At 35.0% G+C, this 25,416-nt stretch overlaps 1 protein-coding gene across 5 annotated transcripts in view; it reads left to right on the top strand.

Annotated features, from left to right (window-relative positions):
* ndst3 (N-deacetylase/N-sulfotransferase (heparan glucosaminyl) 3) overlaps positions 1 to 25,416 on the top strand; it is a 300,588-nt gene that overhangs the window by 201,719 nt on the left and 73,453 nt on the right. For all 5 annotated transcript variants that reach the window (XM_015344002.2, XM_015344003.2, XM_015344006.2 and 2 more), the window contains one exon: positions 24,737 to 24,824. In XM_015344002.2, the coding sequence (XP_015199488.1) occupies positions 24,737 to 24,824 (88 nt within the window). The remainder of the gene's footprint in view (positions 1 to 24,736; positions 24,825 to 25,416) is intronic.

Raw genomic sequence — 25,416 nt, 5'->3', positions numbered from 1 at the left:
AATTCCTAAATTTAGTTACCAACATCAAAAGATCTCTGGAACAGAACCATGTGTCTGGGAATCTATTTTATACTGGAAATGCACATTTTGTTGTCTTAAAAAATACAGCTCTGCTCAGTGAGACAGGCATCAATGTAGCACCATATTCAATAGCAAGGGAAGTGCTTTTCAAGACGAAAAGACTAAAATGCGGCCCAACTGCTTAAGGTACTCATTCAAAATCCAAACATCACCACTTACAGCCTGTGCTATGCCATTAGCAGAATCTAACTGGGATCCCAAAGTGGCAGTGAAGTTTTAGTTGATGAGTGCATCCAAGGTTTGCCAAATGCCTATGGGCTTGCAGTGTCTCAGTGATCAGCACATACAGTAGTTCCTCTGATGGATACTAAATCTCTCAAAAAGTGCTCACAGCATTTAATATAGCAAAAAGCTCTAAGGTGGATGTGTCAAAGAAATGCATTCACAGTACTCTTTCCCCACTGATGGGTCACAAGCAATCAACATTTTGAGTAATTTGTATGTCCAAATTGGAAGGAACTAGAAAATAGAATATCAGCCAAATCAAAATACACTGGAAAAAAATGATCAGGTTAACTTCTTGAGGAATATTCATTTCTTTTAATCTCCCAGCATAAACAAACAGATGACCAGAAAAGTTTGTTGTTATAACACAAATATGCAACTGTGCATATAATACAAATATGCTGGAAAGCATATTTTCATTTTTACCACATGCAAATCTTATAGTACTCATTGCCACTTGACCTGTTACAGATAAATGTCACTCCCTGTAACTTAAATACAGCTGTGTTTTCCTATGGCAGTAGAGCCAGTCTGTAGTGAAGCAGAGGTGTCCACTGTCCGGGGATCAGCGCTGTGTGGCACTGAAGCCTGAAGTGAGCAGCATGTGATCTGCTGTGTTAAAATTCCAGCAGGTCAGAGCTGTTACTAGTCATGCAGATGTGCGAACTTTTTGAACATTTTAACATTTTAATTTTCATACATTAATTCAACACCTGAACATGTGGAGGGTTTCCAATGCAGTGAAAGAACTTGTTAACATTTGACTGTGAAGAACCTATAGTATTTTGAATTGCCAGCTTGATGGTATAGAATTTAAAATATTAAGAAAAGCATATGACAGATATACCGCACTAAAAGAAATTTACATTAAAATCTATAAACCACAGGTGTTGTTTATCAGTAATTTTGTTATTATTTTATTCCAATGGTCATATCTGTAAATCTTAAAAGATAATTCGTGTTAATTTGTATGGGCATTTCTAATTACTGATTCTGCATGTAGTAAACATTCTCATAATACATAATGTTGGTGCAAATGAGTCTAAAACTACTTTTTATTCAAACTCAAAGATTAGATTTGCTAATAACTTACTGTCTGTCATTCTGATTTGATTTTTGTCAGGTCTATGTGCTTACAATATATTTCCAATCACATACATCTGACAGATTCAATTTAATTCCATTTTCTAAGTTACCTAGCTTTATATTGCTTTTATACATAAAACAATGTTAAAAGGCTTATTTGACATCCTATAATTGAACATCTTCCATTTTATTCTTTGCTTTGGTTACATAATGTCAAAAGGTCAGTTAAATGTACCTTCAGTCTCCCATACTTCTGTGCCCCTAGGAATACTGGAAATACAGCTTTATCAGTTGAATCAATTGCATATGAAAGTTATAGCATAACTACATTTTCTGCAATAATAATTTTAAAAACATAAATCACAATGGCACATATTTCCAGCCTGGATTTAAAACTGGATTGCACATTGATAGCTTTGTAGAACAAATGAGTTTCTTAAGTGGAACCTTCATTCTGGCCATGTACCCTTACCCAGAGTTCATTAAGATGGAAACTAACAGTGAAAGAACTGGGACACGAACATGGGGATTTGAACAGCAAAAATACACTTTTACTTTATTCTTATTAATGGTTATGTAAGATTAATAATTATGTAGTATTGTTAGCAGCCCTGTTTTCTGAGCTATACATTTTCAGTTTGAAAAATCTGATCTAGAAAGCAGGGCACTTCTACAAAATAAAAGCATTCTTATTTAAATTAGTAACTATACATGGATCCTCAACTGGTTTCCCTTGAAATTAATGAAGGATAGAACAGAAATGTATTTTACAGATTATTTAGCACAGAACTGAAGGGAACTCAGTCTAGTACATGGCCTCAGGCTGAGGTTTTTCCATTTGATCTATTTCTTTGGTACTGTTTGTTATTGTTTTAAATTCTGACTTTACATGTGTACAGCTACATTAGGTCCATTCTAACTCCATTGTATCTGCAGTACACGTGAGTAGCCTTAGCACAAAGCAGCATTAATAATACTGTATGAAACCTTTTATTAAGAATTTAGAAAATGATGAAGGAAAAACCCTTCTTCTTTTGTACATTCAATCATACAAAATGGTATCTAATCTGAGAGGTTCCATTTCCTTTACTTTTCCTTTACTATATACACTTATATAGTGTACTTTATATAAGTCAGAAAAGAAAAAGGTTAACACATTTGTTTTGTTGTTTCATTCTGTTTTAAAACACAAATTCTATAGTTAATCATACTACCTATGACCAAATACTGTGCAAAAGCCCTTGCTATAAGAAACAGAAGATGTGAGGCATTCTTTTTGTAAATATTTAAAGTTTAAAAAACAATTTATTATTGCATTAAAAGCATTAGGCTTATTTGGAAATTTCCAATTTAATAGTGACCATATAAAATCAGTGATTCCTCCCTAGAATACTTTAAATGTATTAGATGTTGTGTAAACCCTGATACAGTTATGGAAAATTGTTTTGATTGTATATTTTTGAGCAAGTGTTTTGGAGAGAGTGAGAAAAGCTTAGCTCTGGCCACAGTATGCATGGTTGTAGATGTGTAAGAAGTAGATTTTTACACTTTATTCCATGAAGAACTGATTCAAACCTTTCACAATTTCAAATATGCACAGACCACAGAAATGATATTTGTGAGAAATGTGAGCCAAAGATTATTATTGCAAATGCTACACAAAACTATAAGAAAAATAAGGTTTCCCAGGAAATTCTTCCATCTAGTAATTTTTAAAACAACAACATATTTGGCATTAATAGCAGTAAATATTAACCGTAATATTTCTTTTATTTTGTACAAAGCTTAGAATATTTTTATAATTTAACTCTAGGTGGCATTTTTAATACATTTTTAATTGTTTCAGCAGCAGTAGTCTCTTAGTCTCTTAATAGCCTACAGTAGAAACAAAACATGGCCTTTATTTGAAAACAGTGATTTTTCAATCAGTGATTATTTATTAGTTTGTTTAGTTTCATAATTTAGTTTTTGTAGTTCTACATACAATATTTATCAATAAGACATTTTTTGATAGTTCATCCTACTTAGTAATATAAATTACAGGTAATTGAAAGGCTAAGCAGCAGCCAGTATTTCTGTCTGTAGATTTACATATCTTTATTGTTTTGTGCAGTGGGTGTTACTGTTACAAAGTGGACACATTATTAAACTACATGAATTAGTGAATAATGTATTTCAAATGAGAGGTGAAAATACATTTGTGTATGATTGTATCAAATTATTAAATTAATATTTTTAGTTACTATAACATAAACATAAGAACACAAAACATAAGAAAGCATGCAAATGAGTAGAGGCCATTCAACCCCATTTTAGCTTGTTTGGTTGCTATGAGATCCAAGCATCTCTTACAGCCATTTTATAAGAGCACAATTAATTTATATTATTGGTTCATTTAGCTGTTTTATTTTTTCATTTTAGTTGCTAATTCTTCTGAGGATCTCATCCAGCCATTGTTTAAGAATCCACAGCATCAGCTTTGCTAACAAGGCTAGGTAGCTTATTCCAAGCTCCCACAAACCAATGAGTAAAAAATTAGCTCCAGTCTTACTTATATGCACACTTCCCTCTTTTTTCCACTTGAGTCCTTTGGTTCAAGTTTTATTGTTGGTGCTGAAGAAGTCAGGTGGCAGACCATGTCTCGTGTCCTGTTTGGTTCTGTCAAAAGAACCATTTAAAAATGATTATACGGAAATGTACTGCTGAGGTGAAATGTACAAAGACCTCTATGTCTCCCACAGTCATTCATACAAAGACATCATAAAACAATATTCTCTAACAAGCTTAGTTGTTATGTAATAGGCAGATAAACACAATATCAAGATATCCTTCTGAGATAGACTTAGTGTAGACTACAAGCTGCAAATAAATGGGATTGCTGCACTGTTTCTGAGGGAAACATTTAAGATTCAGCCTTTATCAATAAATTGATGTTTAAAGACAGCAAGTTTCTACTTCATTTTGCTTTGCAAGTTTCACTTTTGCTTTATGCTTGTTGACTTTTTTGTATTCCTTTTGTACCTACAACCAGTGTTGTTTATGTATTCAGTATCATTGTTAGGGATATCTGGTGCTGCCCTTTTTCTTGCCTTGTTGGGTGCTGAAGGGTTTTTTTTTATATGGAGCAATTGGGTAAAAAAAGTATTATTTATCTAGACAGTGTAAGTATAAAGCCCTGATCTTTCTAAGCTCTGATTTCACCTATTCTGATATCTGTTTATATACAATAAACATCTGGTCTGCTTTCTGGCTTCACAACAAAAAACCTTTTCTCACAAAACACAAACTATCTGTCTGAATATCACACTTCAAAAGAAAAAAAAACGAAGTTCTTAATCCATGGATCTGTCTGTCGGTTGGCTCCTTCTCTCTCTGATGCAGTGCATCTTAGAGCTCTGCTCTCCTCCTGAATATCAGAGGTTGACAGCCCTTTGAAACCTTCTGCTTCCTGGTTTTTAAATGTCATCCAACCAATTGTCTTCTACCAATTGGTCAGGTCGCTGAAGTTATTCCATATTGTTTTCTAGGTAATGTGGCTGAGACAAGAATCTCCATTTTGTCCCATGCCTACCACCACCTTAAAATATATTTTGCACCCCTCAGTTTAGAAAGAATTTCCTTACATCACTGTTATTGCTGACACTGTTATTGTCTAAATTATGTATTTTAACACTTATAAAACCTTTAACATAATTACCACTTGTAAGGGTTTTGTGTGAATTTACTGGCACAATGTTTAGGTTTAACAGTAAATTGTGTGAGTTTACTTTGACTAACAGGAATCACTAGTTAGAACAATAAGGAGTCTTCACAAGGATTCACAAAAATTTCTTGATACATAAAATAATGTGTATATATAAACATTCAGGGTAAATAAATTAGAGTCTGCCTGTATACAGAAGGCAGCTCATCACATGGGAATTATCAAGTTATAGTGACTATACAGAAAAAAAAATAACATAATCAACATTCAGGTGTTCATAAGTAACTACTTCTACTTAATTTAATTGATATCAACTTGAGTTAAAACAATAATTGAATTGTCAAGGGCAGTAATATTGAATATTGATTATACTCACATCCATGGATTTGCAACTCTGGCGGAGAAGTTTGAATAACAGCTGACGCAGAGCTGTCCAATGGCTGGCTCGATGCTCTCTAGTCCTTAGGCAGCTTGAGGTATCGGGAAAGAGAGAAGGACCCTGCTGTAGCCTCACGCAGACAGTTCTTTCAAGTGAGGTGTCCGGCTTAACATTGAGCTGAACTGGGGACAAAGTCTGAGCACAAGGGTGGTAACTGCTCAGTTGGGGTGAGTCACACAAAAGGGGAGAAACTTGGTTTGCTCCCAGCATAGCGGCTTCTGCTGAATAAAGGCATGTCAATGAAAAGTCCAACTGATCCGGTGATCAAGCAGACGTGGTGGTGGTAGCTAGCTGGTCGCAAGGTCCTGCTGCAGGCTAGACCTTGGGCAGAATTCTGTCTTTACGTATGAGCTCACTCTCTAACTTGGCACTTCAGGAAAAAGTTTAAGTCCCAAAGTTCAGACAGCAAGTGTGCCAGGCACGCAATTCTGTCGTCAGTCAGCCAAATTGGTTCCGTGGAGAGAGGCAAAGTTAAAGGGGATGCACCACTTTTTAACTGGGGAAAATACTGGGGGAGATTGGTCATGAAGTCACCAGGTTAAGTGGGTTCCCACACCCTGCAGGTCCCTGATTGGTAGGTCATCTTGGCGGATGATTTACCATGACCTGTCGGTTTTGAGATTATTGTCAAATGTCTATGACTATCTGCTAGACATTTAGGCACCAGTGGTGGACATCCATCTTAGAAAGATCCCTATCCAAAAGACAGTCTCATCACCCTTACTTTCCCTCATGCAGAGACCACTAGGTCATCCTGTGGCTGATATCACAAAGAGGGGCCTCTTTAGCTACATTCCTGTGACAGGCAACATTATTAGAAATGTTTAATAATACTTCAATTTAAGTGAAATAATAGGCTTTGTCCCTACACACTAAACAGAAATAAACTATCAGTATTTGCTTTAAACATTAGCAACTTAGTACACCCCCCTGCTTCATGGAATCTGGAGCATAATTTAGGATGAAACATTCTAACTTCCTTGTCCATAACACAGACATGGGTCAGGATTCCCAAAGGTAACCACCAAAGTAAGTTTATAACGTACATTACAAGATCTCCCTTAAAAGTAAATTTAAAAGTAGCATAGCCGTAAAGGAACATTTCCAAAGAATATGCAATCATGTTGCATAGATCCATGCTCTAATGGGCACCATAGAACAAGAAATGGAGCCTAAGGCATTACTTATTCAATTAGAAATTCCATGGGTGCAATGTCAAATTAAATATATTTTTAAATAAAGATAATGATTTTTGATTGTTCCATCAGTAGTATCCTAAGTAACTTTAACTCTTATACACTTTATCTGCTTTAAATTGAATGGAATAATACTTGTTTGCAATCTGGTAAGCACATAAAATGATTGGTATTTTTTTGTGTTCCTCATTTTCTAGGATACATGTTAAATACACAAATTCTAGATTAAAATATAAACAATTTGTAATAATATATGTAATAATTATGTCTTTTTTCAGTATTTTATTAAATGTCTTTTTGCCAAGTATTACAATGTAGGAATTTTATAGCCTAATTTTCCTCTGTGTGAAAATAATTGATTAAGTAATTACTCTACACTTCACTAAGTTAGATAATCAGCTATAGTTCATGTTAATTGGTATTGATTAGCTCTGTGTAAGCTCACCTTTAATTCAGCATCAAATAGGTTTTTATTGAGTCCGTAGTGGACAGTATTCAGAGACCATTACCACTTGGGGTACACCAAATTCTCCAAGAAAAGTGTTGCATTATAAATCTTGAAATATGGCAGATGCTTCAACAATAGCAAAAAGAAACACCAATTCTGACTACAGTGATATTTAAAACATTCTGTTGCTTAGTGACTCCTTTATCCACCCAGTGATATGATGGGCAATAGTCAGCCTGTTCACTACAATGTCACTTATTATAAGGAAAATCCAAGCTATTTTGATGGACTGGCTATGTCTACAATAGAAAAGCCTACACTAGTGTTACTCTGGCTATGCTTCTAAACTCTGATTGTTGTGATTCTAAGAAATTAGTGGAATATAATATGTAGGTAAATTTAAACATTAGTTTAAAAATTCTTGGGTGTTTACATGTTTTTGCTCTGTTAAATGTAGGTTTTTATTTGTGATTTACAGTATTTTGCTAATGCTCTGCCTATGCTAATAGAAAGTTACACTACACTTCTATCATTACTTATCACTACATTTCTATGAAACAGCTTAGAAGTATAAGGTAGCTACTTTAAAAGCACATTTTGTCCAGCGACGTGCAACATGCTATTTTCTTTTTAAATTTTACAACACAGCATATTTGTGGTAGTGACCTTGATTTGAGATGGAAGAAAAGTCATACTAAGAATACTTTAACAGATTGTATTTAAATGTAAAGGTAAATTCTATCATAGCTTTATGACAGATATACTGGCTCCAAAATAGCCAGACATTTAGAGGTGTCCTTGAGACATTATTTAAAATCAAGATGTCGGTGATGCTGTGTATCTGCATTAAAGCATTTCAAGTAGACAATTGTGGAATTGATTAAATTAAATTTCCAAAATATGCAGTGTTACGTCCCAGTGTGTGTTCTGTGTATTTTTTTTTCTGTTATGTCCACACTGCTGACCCTTGATTGTTCTCCCTTCCCCATTGGCCAACCATCACACCACTGTTTCAATATGATGTCATCATCAATCAGCCCTCAGCCAATCAGAACTCATTTTATTCACTATATAACATGGAGGTTTTCAGGAAGAAGAGGCCTTTCATTTGACTTTGGTCCTGTTTGGTTTTGGTTATCGCTTCGCTTCGCTTCTGGTTATTGCTTCGGCTTCGTTTGTTGGTTTGTTTTGCTTTGTGTGCGTGTATTTTTGTATAGCTTCGGCTTTGTTGTTTTGTTGTTTTTTTTTGTTAGTTTCTGTGTACTTTCGTTTGTTTGTGTGTTCATCCTTGTTTTGCCATTACCTTGCCCCAGTGTTACATGTTCAACTTTTGTGCTCGTTTGTACCCTGCTCCTGTTTATTACTCTTTTTTTCCCTTATTTGTCTTCCCGGTTCACTTGTGTTTTTGTGTGAACTTTTGTATATAAGGTTAGTTTAGGTTGTTGGGTACACTTACACACTTAGTTGATTTTGTATTAGTACACTAGTTTAGTACGGGTGAGTGCCATTTGTCTTGTATGGTTTTGGGTAGTCAGTGCAGGTTAGCTAGGGTGTTGAAGACGCCGAAGTGTTTTGGGTTTTCTTTTGTAGTCAGATTAGCTTTCCCTCACTGTCCTAGCCAGCTCCATTTTTGTTCGTTATTTTCTTTTCTTTGGCACCACTCTAGTTCCTTACCCTTGTTATCACGCTCCCTAGTCCCTCACCAAAACCCACCTGATTCCAAAAGAATTATCCTAAATGTTACACCCCTTTTCCCCTAGACACTTGGGGTCGTAACATGCAGCATTTCCAAAAACTGCATAGCTTATGCATTTTGGAATAAAACATGTAATAGCTTGCATTCATTAATTACCAATTAAATAAATTGCATTTCTATAGCACTTTGCACCCCAGTAGATTTCAAATATAAAGGGAGCCCATTTTCACCATGATTGAAATGCAACACTCACCTGTCAGGCACAGAGCAGCCCCAATACCCTGCATAACAAGTAGAGAAGTGATAACAACTGAGCAATTGAATTAAGCTCAGATGAAGACACAATTAAATTAATATTGTGGTGGAGGCTAGAATATTGCAATGTTGATAAAATGAAAGTTTTTTTTCAATATTAAAGCAGCAAAAGAACCATAAAGGATTAAATGAAGGTATAATGATGTAAAACTTCTAGACAGTGAAATGGAAGTGCTTGATGTACTAAATGAGTACTTCAGACTCAAGTTCTCCCTAATTTATATCAATGATCTAGACTTTCGGATGGTCAATGAACTAGTCAAGTTTCTAAATAAAAACAAAATAGAATAATTACCAAATACTATAGAAGCAGCAAATTGAATTTAAAAAGATTTAAATACAATTTAGGACTGGGCAAACCCCGCTTGGTGAATATCGCTTTTAATGTTTGGATATACATACACTGTAGTTATAAGTCTAGAATTAAAAGGAATTCTATGATGGCACTATCATAGATAGTCATTCTATCTATCGATAGTGATTCTATCATTCTATGAGCAATGGATGGTAGCATTAAAAGTGTACATTGCACTAAAACACCTCATTTAGATAATGGTGTGCAAAATTTGTTACCACATTATAAAAAATGCATTGCTGCTCTGGAATTAATCCAGAGAAGAGCAACAAAATACATTCTGGGGTCTGAAATGGTATACTACTCATGTTTAAAGAACTACACCATTTTAGTCTTGAACAAAGATTACAAGAGGACTCAATATTCAATATAAAATGCAAATATTCAAAATCCTAAAAGGCAATTCTAAAAGTTCCAGTGGACTTGTCAGAGTAAACGGTATAACACTTACTAAAGGACGCATGTGGAAACTACATGGAAGTGCATTGAACCTTGAGAACTGCAGGCAATTCTTTACGCAAATGTTTGTGGGAGTGTGGAGCAAGCCTCCCAGGAAAATTTTGAAAAGATGCCCTTGGTGAAGCCACAGAAAGTTAGGGAAAAAAGTGTAATAATAATTTTATTCCTTGTCCAACACAGTAAATCTTGTAGGAGAACCTACAAGAGTTTCTTTCAAGAAATGACTGGATGTGATCCTTGGTTTTATTAATTGCAAACTGCTAAACTGGCTAGGTGAAGTGAATGGCCTCTTTCTGTATCTAATTAACAAAAAATGACAAACAGTAATTCTGAAAAACATGTTCAGGTTTTTTACTCTTCATACAACACTTTATCTAGAGCGCTAACATTACACCTGTGAAAAAAATGGTCATGGTAAAAAATGGTTTCTAAATTATTTTGGTTGTCCCGTGAGTCACGCGGCACATTGAGATTAACATATTAATTTCGTGCTCTGTGACCCACCAGGGCCTCACAATAGGAACCACTTCAAAAAGTCAAATTATTTATAGGATTGTCACCTAGGGTACAATTTTTAAGTTATAGTATACTGTATCTCAGCCGCCAGCAGGCAAAGAAAGCACACACTCCTACCTGTATTTATGCATATTGGAGAGACTAGTTAATTGGTTTGCTGTACTGACCTACTGTATACTTTCTTCCTGATTACATGGTATTTTTCCTCAGATTTTTTTTTATTTGCTGATTCTTCAGATGTCAAAATGAAGGGGTTATGCTGGAGTCACAAATTTACTAACGAAACGGTTGTTGTACTAATGACATGGTTGAAAAGTCCATTTTTCAAGTGTGAGAACATTATAGCACTGCTCAGGTGTATGCATTTGGCTAATCTGAAAATGTCTGTTGATTCTAAGATTTTGGATTTTAGCCATTAAGGAGCTTGATCATAATAATTAAACAAGATCTCTACTAGAATTCATTTTAATTGCTTATTCCTTATTTAATTCATTTGATGTTTATTTTAGTCAATCTACATCTTCATCTATATAATTATAAGATTTATTTATATATAATAATTTTATTAAACAAAATAATGAAGAGCACAGTTTTTAGGTGCTTATTAGTATATTGTGGTGTGGTATGGTCTAATAGTCACCTTAATTTCCAAGTTACATTTGCACTCCCAAAAACTTTTCAGTCTATTTTATTCAAATACAAACTAAAGAAATATTACCTGGGTTCAGAATATATATAAGTAAACTAGACTTTCAGTTATTGCAAGTAATTTCAGTTCTGACTTTTACTCTGGAACATGGCAGGTCCACACACTGTATACTGGATGTTTGAGGACATATCCATTGAATACTGAGGCTTTGTATTTCTTAAACTGTGACCCATATGCTCATATGTCTTCAGGCACTTGCTGAAATTAACCTCAATCTCAATGGTATTCTTTCTGATATTATAATAACAATAATAGAAAATGCCTTATTAGTTCTATGAGCCATGCTTCTTTGACATCAGTTGAACTCCTTTTTAAGTACTGTTACCCCCTGCTGTCATACCTGTCAAAGAATTGCAAAACAGTATGTTAGACCTATTGAATATAAAACACCTTGTGCTGCAAAGCAGAGAGTGTCTGACCTCCTTTAATAATTTATGAAGCGCTTTGTTTGATGTCCTGATTTCATGCTATACAATGGAAAAGAAAATTATTCTCTTTTGAAAAGCTAACGATGCTGACACACACAGATGAATACACTCCCAGTGCCACTCAGAGCTTAGTAGGCTTTAAAAACACAAAATTGTGTTGATGCACTTTTAGCGGTGCAGTCACTGTCCCTGTTCATTTGTGTCCATCCTGTGTATACACTGTTACATAATGATTTAAGGTTTTCCTGTGATGAAGGAATACCTGTTCATTTTAAAAAAATAAAAAAGGCTCCATTATGTTTAGAGTTTTGAAAGTAAACCTTTGAAAAACTAGGTCATATTGTTAGTAAAACAAAGAAACAGCTACCCTTACAGTTTAGCTGTAGGTTTAATAAACAGGTTGGTTTTCTATCCTTGAGGCAAACTTTTCAGCAGGCTAGCCCAGATGCATTAGCGCTGTCCATGCCATAATAGAGACAATGGGATGTGTGAATTGTTGGTTAGCGATATGATGTTTACAATTTAATACATTACGTAAATAAGATTTCTTGGCAGTGGAAAAAAAGAATGATGAACGTACATAGTTTGCTTTATTTTAGAAAATAAACATGGCTATTTAATTATTATTATATAATTAATGTCAATGTATGCACACATATTTACCTTTGTTATTATGCAAACAAAACAAGTAATAGGTATATTGTTTATTGTTCATTTGCAGGCTATGCATGCTGACGCAGCTACCCACCTGAACTAGTTATTATTATACATAGATCATTCTATGTGGGTGTGGTTACATGATGCTTGGGAATAAAACTCTTTTCTGTCTACAGTGCGAGACTCACTCGATCAGTCTTGCTCGAAAAATATTTCAGCTACGTTGTGCGGTTTTCAATGTTACAATGCCGGTGACGTACGTTTCTGTGTATCAGTTTTCATTTGTGGTAGTCATCAGCTGTAGATATTTTAGAATTTTGTTTTTTTCTGAGGAAAATGAATGATTTCTTACCACTTGATGTCAGATATTGTTTTTGTATTCTTAAAGAAGCTCATGCTGAAGCTACTCATTTTTACTGGTATTCATTTTTTTCAGTACTCATTCCAAAAAGAAGGGATTGATCTATCAAGTGATAAATATTTTGTCTGGCTGAGGTGTAATAAAACCTTGAAAACTACTTTTGGCATCTTCCTTGTTTTCTCCTCACATTTTGGAATTTTGTCGAACTCCTAAAGCCAAAATCACAGACATCTTCCCAGATCTTGATCCTATTGAAGAGCATGCATTTGACTCCTACATTCTTTGACTATCACTGCCTCAACAAAATGTGTTCTTGCTCAAACAACAAACCTGAATTCAGATATTTCAGAACCTTTTAAGACATGTCATATCCTGTTCAAGCTGTTGGTTTTACTTGCAGAAGCTAAATAATATATTCACAGATGGTTTCTCACATTTTGTCAAATGAGAACGTATAGTACACTCAAATTCAAAGCTTCAAATTGCTATATACTGTATAGGCTCATGTTGTTTTTATGTTGTGTCCTTACATAGTGTATGGTAAATTGATATGCATTTTGCAATTAATGTGTCTTTACTAATCGTTGATTAATATGTATGTGTTGCTTACACATCTTTTTTCTTGCTGCTACTGTATACTGTATACGATTACATTAGCGCAAAATGAACATGTAGTGTATATACTGTACACAATTCAGAAATGAAGACCCCCCATTCTATGTTTAGATGTATCATAACTTATATTTGTAATGTAAAATATTAATTTGTAATGTTTTTCAGTTCCAGAATGCATTTCATCAGAGCATACAGCCACAGAGATCTAGGTCTATATCATTCATCCTTCCACTTTTGGCTGTGCTTGATATATACCTTTCAATATATCACACTTTCTTATTGTCATTGATTTCAGTGAGCAAATAGAATATCATCACCCGATGGCACACCTTATTCTCAGTGTGAGGGAGGGACACTGATAACACATCATTGTAGATGGGAAATCAATAAATAAATTGGTGGGTCTAGGAGATTGGATTGGTTTTACAGTTCAGGATAACAGAATCAACGTCCATAGGACATTAAAGTAAAAGTAAAGATGAAATGACTACAGAGGCATATAAGCCACAATATGATTTCAAATACCCTTTTTAATGTTTTTTTGTACAAGTAAAGTGTCTCTTGTTGAATACCAGGTTTTTCATTTTAAACATAAATATATAAATATATAACACAGCCAGAGGGCTCTGAGCAACTTTAAAGCTCTGTCAAAGAGAGCTGCCAGACACATAGGATCACGTTCAAAAGATTTTGCTCCAGAGATAAAATGTTCTTTTTTAAATGAATGAAAAACAGAGATATTAAGAGTGTTTTTACAACAGTGATTGTTCTTGGGCATCTGAAGCCTACATTTAATTATTTCCTAGAGTTCTTATTTAATTATCTCTGTTTAGGCAGCACATTGGCACAGTAGTTAGCATTGCTGTGTCTCAGCACTGGAACTCTGGGTTCAATTCCTTGTATGCTGTCTATGTTGAGTTTGTATGTTCTCCTAGTGATCACAAGGGTTTCCTCTAGGTGCTCCTATTTCCTGCCGTAGTCCAAAACAATACTGTTAGGTTAATTGACTTTGGGAAAATTGGGCTGGTGTGTGTGTGTCTGCATGTCTTTGGTTGTGTGTGTGTCCCATCCAGGCTGTAGCCTGTTTTGCGCCTGTTACTTGCCAGGATAGACTCAGCTCTCCCGTGAACCTATATTGGATAAAGCGGTTAGAAAATGGATCAATGGATTAACTTTATTCCTATTCTATTATGAAGTTAATTTTTAAAACACTGGAAACCTTCCTGATGGCATGAAATGCAAGATTTGTTTCTGTCTATGTTAACAACTTATCTGCATACTGAATATCAAGGATAGGACCTTTATCTTTCCATGTGTTGACATTATGTTTCACTTTCAAGAAACCTCCACAGTGTTCCACCACCTATGTATTCGAGCCAAGATGAGCAGAGTCTATAACCTGATTACAAAGCTTCTGCAGTCCACTAATCCATGTCTGTGTAACAAGCTATTGTTATCCAGTTTGTTGTTGGTAAAATGAAAGCAGAAAGGCATCTGCGCTTTTTGGAAGATACAGCGGTTTTACTGTTTTTTTGCTGAAGATGTGGAAACTGTAAGCATCACTTAAATTTATAATAAAAAACACAGCTGTCCAAGCCTCACTGTAAATGTGATTTGGTTCAGGTTTAACCTAATAAACCTGGAGATTGTATTTGCTTTGATTATCAATAGTGTCCTGAAGCAAAATGATGGGAAATGTCTCCTTGAAACTGGATTTTATTTTATTTTCTGTCAGTTGCAAATTACCTATAAAAGGAAGAATATATTGTTGACTGTACTACCTACGTAAATTGCTGGACTTTTTACCACATGAACAGTTGGAGGTCTGTGTAAAGTCAGTGTGGTTATTTATGTTGTTTTTATGAGAATTTGTTACTCTGCCACCATCTAGCCCTTCACTCTCTAATAGTCCCATAAAACCTAGATAGAAATGCCATTTAAAGTTTTGTCATTCCCTTACAGTTTCTGATGTGCCTAGCTTTGTTTTTTTTTAAAGTAATAGTGCAGAATTAATTTAAGGAAGTTTTAGTGGGATATTTTTGTCATAAGTACTTAGAAAAACAAAGCCTCAGACGTATTTTTCTCCAAAATATAATCTCTCTAATATTTAGTTATCTCCGTTATACTTCCTTACTCATAAGGGAATATCACTTCAGTCTTTCTTCTATTTTTAGAGTAGTCTACAACAAAGTACAAAAGCACATTATATACTGTATTTTAAATATATTGTTAAGACAGTTGCTATTAAAATTGTGTTAATAGAATTTTATCAATTCAATTTGATTGTCTTAAGCCCCTGTATCTGATATGTGCTAGGCAATAAATGGCAGTTTATCTGACATGGCAGTACATGTGACCAAATCACTGGAAATGTGTTCATTCACGTTCATGTATTTATCTACTGAGGTGCTTGATCAGTGTGGGTTCAATATATCAACCAGTAGGGATAAGGAGCTGACAGATCTCACTGGCACTCCAAATTAAGTATAACGTAATAACTAACTTTAACATAATAATGCCATAACCTTTCTTTCCCCTGAAACACCTACATTACTGAGTGTTTCTTTATAAGTATCCATTTTTGTAGTTCACAACCAAAATTTTAGTGTCATCTTTAAATACATCATAGGTGCGATAAACCTGCCTGCTCAGTCTTTCATAGGTGCCTTTAAATAAATTAATACCATGTAATCTCGTTATATATTAGTCTTAAGGGGAAATTATTTTTATTACAGTATTAAGAAACTAAATATGTTAAATATTTTTAAAAATGTTGTTGATGTGTTGAAGAAGCTTTCTGACAAGCAAACACTGGGTTTAAAAAAATCTGCTTCAGCTTTTCCATGCTACTTTATCTGTGTTCCCTACCAGTAATATAATGTGTGCTTGTCTCAGAAACCTGAGCAATGGAATGATTTTGTAAGGAAATGCTAAAAGCATTGTGATTAATTTTGCATTCTAAAGGCAGCCCTGTCATTCTCAAAATCCTAAAATGCAGAAAGTTACCTGATGGAATGAAGGCAGCTACACTTCTACTTGACATACACAGGAAGCCTTTAATTTTTCATCTTGAGGCTGGGCTGAGATGGATATGTATTCAGACTGAAGAGCCTAGGCCTCGTCGTGACTGCATGAAAACTGACAGGCATGAGAGGACTGTCATGTTTTTTATCACTTGCTGCCAAATCCAGGACAGCAGGAAGAAAGATTTAAAATTCTTCTAACCACTGCTGTGCAAGACAGTGATTTTGCACCTAAAAATGATAACCAATAAAATGCCATGAAAACAGTTACAGATGGCCAGTGCCTTGTAGAAATGTTCAATTATAATTTCAAAATTCAAGTGAATATTTTCTTATTTGACATGCAATCATAAATCATTTTTTCACAGAGATTATTTTTCTTTCTCTGTTTTGCATTCTTCAGTTCCTTTACTTTTACTTGTTTCTTTCCAAAAACAAAATTCAATTTTGTAATTAAGAGTCCATTAGTCTTTTGTTCCTTGTAACATATACTGTTTATTGTTCAAACACTTAAGTCTAAGCTCATAGTTAAATCTAAGCGGTTAACTATAGAGTTTTATGTAGATTTATATAGCAAGCATATTGTGAAAGACATGGGGTGTTGTCATGACAACAAAGATGACACTTTAGAATGGTACTGTTAATTGTCAAACTACAAATACTCATCAGGAAAGCATTAAGTATTTTATTTTGCCTTCTGCAACAAGCTATTGTATGAAATCTGTGAATACTATCCTTTTTCAGCTCCATATATGCTTTTGAGGCATTTACTGTACACCCATGTGCAATACACACTTTATATCAATGCAGAGCTCTAACAACAAGGATATTTTTGCAATTTTCCTTTTCCTGTCAGCCTATACATGTCTGAATCAATGCCCATCTGCATCCTTTTTTTTCTAAATTGTGCTTCAGTGTTCCCTACCGCTGGTATTTGTTTTGAATTTCTGAGAGAGAGAACAGCTTCACCTACTGGTCTACCAGTACCATATCCAGCAGCAATCTGATTTTCTACTGAAAATAATGTTTTATCAAAATACTGAAGTATTATCTAAGAATAAACACACTGAATAATGCACCAGGTTTCCAGATACAGTCTGAAGGGACAAACCATGGAATGACAGGAGAGCGAAAAGACCCTATGCGTAACGGCAAGACCGGGTCGTTCAGGGAATGCCATATAGAAACCTATGCCCTCAGGTAGTGGACATGGGGCAACCTGGTGCTAGGCGGGTCTCAGGACATCCGAATGTCAATGCTGAGCCCCAGCAGACTGAAAGACCCGGAAATATATAGCCCCAGAGAGAGAGAAACACCGGAAGGACAGCAAAGAACCAGAGATGAGAGACAGGACAGAGAAGGAGCACCCTCTGGCTGCAGAGGGCGTGACAACTTGCGTGTCACAGTGATTCTGTTACACATTTGTTTACCTTTACTTACAGTATTACTTATTCAGATTGTGTATTGTTGAACTTATATTGTTACATCCCAGTGTGTGGTCTATGTGTTATTGTTGTTTTGTTCCACACTTCTGACTTTGATTGCTCTCTCTCCCCAATTGAACCATTACACCACTGACATCATCTTCAATTAGCTTCTAGACAAATCATAACTCATCTTATTTGGTATAAAACATGGAGGTTTTCAGAAGGAAGAGGCCTTTTGTTTGACTTTGGTCCTGCTTGGTTTTGCTTTGTGTGTGTGTTTTTGTATAGCTTCGGCTTTGTTGTTTCGTTGGTTACTGTTTGTCTCTTTGTACTTTAGTTTGTATGTGTTTTCCTTATTTTCCATTACCTTGCCCAAACTTGTTATTGTATCAACCCCTGTGTGCTTTTGTACCGTTACTTGTCTTCTCTCGTTTGTATTCGTAGTTCACTTGTGTATTTGTGTGAACTTTTGTGTATAGAGTTAGTTCAGGTTGTTGGGTACATTTTGCACACATGTAGTTGATTCTTGTATTAGTCACACTAGTTTAGTACGGGTGAGTGCCGTTTTTTTGTATGGTTTTGGGTAGTCAGTGGAGGTTAGCTAGGGTGTTGAAAATGCCGAAGACCGTGTGTTTCGGGTTTTCTTTTGTAATCAGGTTAGCTTTCCCTCACCCTCCTAGCCAGCTCCATTTTGTTTGTTATTTTCTTTTCTCTGGCACCACTCTAGTTCCTTACCCATTTGTGTTATTGTGTCCTATTTTATACCAGTCACTTATTCACCCTTGTTATCACGCTTCCCAAGTCCCTCACCAGAATCCTCCTGCATCCAAAAATTATCCTAAATGTTACACCCCTTTACCCCTAGACACTTGGGGTCGTAACAATATCAATACACTATATGAATAAGTTATACTATATGTGTGTATGTTACCACTTAAAAGGCCAATATAGCACTTATAATTAACTTATACTGTAAATGAATTAGAATTAGGTTGTATATTTGGAGCTGGTAGTCTACTTCACCAAACATATATAGGAAACACCAAGCAATATACTGTATGAATGTTTATTAACTAAAAAAAGAGCTTGGCTGCCCTTTGCCTTTGGAACAGTTTCAGTCCTTCTTCTATACTGTTATACAAGTTTTGAACTGTTTTTAGTAGAATTTTAGACTATTCTTCAAGAAGAAAAGCCTCCAGAAGGAGGTGGGAATTGACTTTGCACTCTTTGTTTCAGAAAATTTCATAAAGGTTCAATGAAGTTTAGACCTGCTAAAAGGGAAGACCGTGCAAGATATTAATCCTGTTGTTCTTGAAACCACGCTTGAAAGCTTTGTGTATATGGGGGAGCTATTGTCTTGGAATATAGAAACATTATCAGGAAACAGTTTTTGCACCACAGTGTGCACCTGGTTGCCTACAAAGGCTTTTTGTATTCCTTGGTCATAGATCTGCCATATAGAGTAATAATTGGGCATAATGAACCTAACGTGATAGTTGCCCATACCATAACAGATCCACCACCATGTTTAACAGTTGGAGAAGGCAGTGTGTTGAAGGCTTCCTTTGGCTTGCACCAAACAATAACCCATCCAGATGCAGAAAAAAAAGACAATTCGTCAGATTATATTACTTTCTTTTGCTGCTCAGAAGTCCCACTTTGTGCTCACTACATTAGGTTATGTGTTGCTGCACATTGGCCTTGGTTACAAGTGTCTTCCAAATAGCAGCACTACCATAAATATCAGCTTTTTGAAGTTCACAATGTACAGTTTTTGTAAGTCAAGGAGGTGTAGATTAATAACTGTGGTCATTTATGAAGTTGTTGTTTTATGTTTTTTAGCAACTATCCTATAAAGCGTCCATCTATTCCTTTCAGTGAGCTTTGATTTGCGACCATTCCTCTTACCTGATGCTGGCGTATGCTGATATGATTTTTGACACTGTTCCCCATAACGTATGAAATATTTTTGCCATTTCTGTGACTGGCACACCTGAAATTTAGACACCAAATATTTTACTTCTCTCGAAACCTGTTAGATCTCTCATGTTGCTTTAGAAACTTAAATATTAAAGTGTTGATTATAAGACATCTTTTTATAGTGGGACTGTATTAGTAATTAGCATTGAAATCAATCCTTTTTCATTGCAGTTTACTTCAAAATAAGAGTAGTTTTTATTAGGTGTTTACATTATTCTTTCCACTCCCTGTTATTTATTAAAATTGTATACATTTTCCAAGCAATAATCCTACAAATAGGGGGTTACAATAATAGAGAAATATCATGACCGAATTATTAAAATAATTAATCATAACCCCCAATTTGTTAATTTTCTGACAAGAATATACCCAAGAATTTGGTATAATTCTGTGACAGATCTTTGTTCTGTGACAATTTATAACAGCAGATAATCAATCTGGCACTCTGGGTTAAACAAATATTTATTAACAATGACACATTAAACAACACACAACATAGACATACTACATACAAGTTACACTATTAACAAATTTACACATTTAGACACAAGGCATCCAAGTGGCCTACATCCTAACCACCCAGAAAAACTCCAGACAGCTACAGTACCAAATATTCAAAGGCCAAAATAAGAGATAAAGCTGCCTTCTAGACCAAAGAGAATATGACCTACAGTTAAATCTCTTTCTCTGTAGACTCAGAAGCTAGAAAAGGAATGGGAGCCTATCTCCCTATTCTTAAAATGCACCCTACATCTTAGCAAAGATCTACTTGCTTTGAAGCCCCTGAGAACTGGAAATGTTGACATGAGCCAGATATTACCTATTGTATTTGATTCTTGAAGATACTTCAAAACATTATGAAAGGGCTATAAATGCAAGATTTCTGTAATGCTCTAATTGTGTATTTTGTACCAATGTAAGTTATTAATAAATTTAATATTAAACATTATTTTGATTGTTCTTTTCTTCACACATTTCAAGATTTGTGTTTCTTCTTAATTTTGGAGAAAAAAGCATTTCTTCATATCCAGTAGCTTATCCAGTCTCAGACATCCTTATATACTGTATATGTTTGCTCGTGAGACAGCTGCATGACAAAAGGGTAGTGTATCAAATAAAATGTGTCTTCCAACTGTTGCTGCATATTGTCTTACTTAAAAGTTTAACACTGATCCAGAGATGGGAGCTATATATCATATTACTGTAGTGGTTGACACGGCATGGAGTGCAGAGTTCACAATCATAATTCTTGAGTTGTCTTTCTAGTGTGTATTTAGCAGAAAAGCATCTCCGGTGAGCTGCTAAGGGAAAAATAACCCCTGAACTGCTTTTCTTTTTTTTGCTAACCTCCTCACCTTGCACACCATCTGATTTGATGAAGAAATGCTTGCGGTCATGTCCTTTTAACCTGAAAAAAATAAGCCTCCAAAATTCTCTCCCAGTCTTATCACCTTGCCCTAAAGGTCTTCTAAACATGGGCAAAAGGATGAATATTCATGAATTTTGAGAGATAATGCCACTAAAGCAGTTAGATGCAAGAGTACAGTTGACGTTACACAAAACAATTAGTAGGTCTAAAGTCCATTAACCAAACATGAGAATAAATACTTTAAACAATTATAATGATATATATTGCAAATTATTGTACCAAAGAGTTAAAAATCAGAGCCTTTTGCTATAATACCGAGTGCACATCTTTGCAATTAAGGGGCAATTGAGTTTTACACTGTAAAAACAAACCTTTATGGTCCCAGATCCATAGAGAATCTCTTTTTTGCTCCATTCAGTAAGTTACATTCTGAGCAGTATTTTTACAATAGAAAAAAAACAACTGTTCTGCTTCATTAAGCAATTTGTAAATGAATTAAATGGTATCTCTGACAATACACCCTGTAAAAGAACCATTAATTTAATAATTCAAGTATATTAATTGTATTCTTTTAACAATTATTTTCTTTCCGGACGTGAATTAAATTGAGAATAGCCAGTATTAATACAACAAAACATTCTCATAGCAGAACATATTCTGTTACTCACAATAAAGAAATATTTAATAAGGATAATGCTCCCCCTCCCCTGTTATAATCAGTGCATTTGTTGGTACAGTTTCAAAATCTTTACATAAAACATTATCGAGGGACATCACACCTGCTTATCACTATGTTGAGGCATTAGATTTAATTTACTTTCATTTAAAAGTGACAAAAGATGATAGACACACCATAACATAATTAAAAGCATAACTTGATTTGAATAGAAATATGTTGGTAAAGAACAAGACACAAAAGAAACCATTCAGAAGTGTGAATTCAGTACACGTATACACATGTAAAGATTTTATTTTGTCTCTTTGTAACTTTCATATGCTGTTACAAATAGGAGTTACGAAAATATAATATGAGTTCTCTTTATTCTCTGTTACAGCTTTGGAGTAACAGTAATAAATAGGGCACACTGGCGAAACAGATGTTTAACAAATTAACAAACAAATATTTTAAACAAAAGTTTATAAATAATGACAGTGACACACAGTAAACAACAAAACATAACATACTGTACAAGTTACTCTATTTACAAACAAGGCATCTCAGAGGCCTATGTCTTGACCAAGCAGAAAAAAAACCCAGACTGCTAGATCCTATGTAACATCTATATAATACCTATGCATGCCAACAAGAGAGATAAAACTGCCTTTTTCACTACACAGAATATAACCTACCATTACATTTCTCTATAAATCTGGATGCTATGAAGTGAATGGGAAACCTACAATATTTCCCCCATTCTAAAAATGCATCCACTAGCTAGGAAAGACTTCTTAACCTTAAGATACCGTATACCAAAAAATCATAGTTTCCTAAAAACAACAGAATGGCAGGCTCTTTTAACAAAATTCAAATACTCAACTCAAAACTGGTTGATTGGAACAAGGACCTCCTGCCTGGCACTGTCTCTTTTTCCTCCTTGTATCTTTCTCTCCTTTATTTCCTCTCTCCTGTCTTCCTGTCTTTTGCTTTAATATTTTATCCTGTGTTCCTGGACTGTTGATAACTCTTACGATTTACCAAGAACCTAATTAACCAAGGTAAACCAGAGGACTCCTTTTTTCAATGTGTCTCAGACCCAGTACGACTAAATAAAAACCTCTGTTCCTTTCTTGATTTGAAGCTTCAAAGAACTGCAAATGTTGACACTAGCTAATTGTTGACCACTGCCTATCTAGCTGCAACAACACATTACAGGTGCTTTTTTTCTGGAAAAAATGTATGACATCCTGATGGTAGAGGTCTATGACATTAATGCTTATTAAGTAGTTCTTTATACATTCATCTGTATTTTTATCCCAGGCAAAGCAGGGCTTCAATTTTATTAATATATTCTCTTTCCACCTTTCCTCATATGATAGCTCTTCAAAGATGAAAATAGACATAACGTTTATGTGTGGGTCCTTTACAAACACAGAGTGATGCTCACATTCTTTACAATTGTACCACCAGGAGGTTCCTTGCATGGCATCTAAGCACACCTATATATACCTACTGTGATATATTCTTTAATTATTTTTTTTACAACTGCACACACATGCTCATGCAGGCCGAAACACAGGCGCAATAATATTGATTGCATTTGCATCGCCTCCCTGACAAGAAATATGAGATTATTTTTGTTAGCTCCATTAATCTGGCATCTGCCACGCACGTTCCATAAATCATCCCCCCGCTGCAAAACAACTAATCATGCCCCGGCAGCAGTATTGATCAGTGCAGCCCTTTGGCTGAGTAGGAGAGGCTCTTTAATTACTTTGGCTGACTTTGGATTTTCATGCTGTCTGAGGATAGAAAGACACATCCATGCCTTAACATTGTTCAGCCTTCGTTTAAAATTAGAGCAGCTGTCTCCAGAGAGCTGCTGGTTTCTGTGGGCAAGTGCAGAATGCCGGTTGTTAAAATGGAAGGCCGAGCCCCGGATCAGTTTCGAGGGATGATGCAGAATCTTCTTCAGGGACCCCTCGGGAACTTGATAAGCCCTTCAATTTGCTTAGCCTGAGGAGTTTTGACCTTTAATTAAAAGAAATTTGTTGTCTTTCGTCCAAGAGGCAGGAAATAATGAACTCATTAAAATGAGGAAAGGAGTATTTAGTCCTTATAGTGATGTGAGCCACAGTCTCATTAGCAGCCAATAACTCAGAACACCACACATAAATACTGTTCATCTGCCATTGTGAAATGCATTGATGCATTAAATGTGAATGATTTTAAATGGGCACAGTCAGTGGTACCCAGAGATTGAAATTCAACCACAAATGTATATGGAAAATTAAGTGCTAAGGTCAAAGAAATAGAACATATACTATAAACAGTAAATGAAAATGAGGAAAATAAAAATAGTAACTATTTCCTTAACACAGAAAATGTACCTTGTGGTCATTTAAATTTGTTGAGATGGGATATCTGTACTTACAGTACTGCATTTTTTGTGTGGTTCATATTAAGAAAGTAAGGGATACAACATCAAAAGATAACACTTCCCTTACAACTAACTATATGGGTACATTCCCCCATTATTTGATTTATTGTCTTGCATGTGTTTAAGTTTTACTATCTGTACAGTTGTGTACAGGTAATTTATTAATTAAGAAGTGACTTTACTTTGTATATGTAAAATAATACCTCCTTTTCGAAATTGCTTATTACAGTCTTTCCATCATTTTCTATACTGTGATTCTGCAAATCTTTTAATGCCTCAATAAACAACACATACACCAATAAATGCATTTGCTGTGCAGCTACTGGAAGTAGTTTACTGTGTTGCTTTCCCATGTGTGAAATTTCTTGTCATAACCAAGGGCAGAATTTATGAGAAAATGAAATTCAATGAGGTTTTCTTTTGCACACTCTGATTCCTAGTGTTTTAGAAAACTTAATTTTAGTGCCTTACAGGTTCACAAAAATAAACCAAAAAATATTCAACTAAAAATATTAAATTAATGTTTTAACCCTATCTTTTTTTAATACAGGCCCTTCTGGATATGCAGAATCTACTCCGTTCTCAAATAACAAATTTTACTTTCAACCTTGGATTTTCAGGAAAGTTCTACCACACTGGTAAGCTAATAGAGAGAGCTTGCTAGCCTATCACTCATGGATTTGTGTGTGCTATAGAGAGTGGTACTTTCATTATAGGACTCCATCACTAATATAAGGCAAGCAATGGCTTAGCTCCCACATGTAATAAATCTTGTTAGAGCCCCCTAAATTATTATACAGCACTGATCTCATTATAACTGACATAGGAAGAAAAAGAAGATATTGTTATAGTCTGCAGCATTTTTGCACATTTTGTTTATTTAATGGGGGAGTGGCTAGATATGTGAGTGTGAATGGCTCATAACAAGCAGGAAAACATGAGGCACAGCTCATTTCTCCCGGTTCCTGATGGAGTTTTGGCATATACAGTAAAATATCCTTAATATATATATTAATATCCTAAGGATTTTTTATAAATACAATGATTTAAGCCCACAGAAACTTGGGCATTGGGCAAACATTTGGCATCTTCACATACTTTTGCTTTATGCTGATGTTAATGCTGCAATTGATGTTGTATATTGTGAATCATCCTTTTGTTCTTTCTGTTGTAAAATGATCATATTAAAGTGTCTCAAACATTAAGTATATATCATAAAAAACACAGAGC

Source organism: Lepisosteus oculatus, chromosome 1, assembly GCF_040954835.1.
Source record: "Lepisosteus oculatus isolate fLepOcu1 chromosome 1, fLepOcu1.hap2, whole genome shotgun sequence".
NCBI lineage: Eukaryota > Metazoa > Chordata > Actinopteri > Semionotiformes > Lepisosteidae > Lepisosteus > Lepisosteus oculatus.
This window is presented reverse-complemented; position numbering and strand designations above follow the sequence as displayed.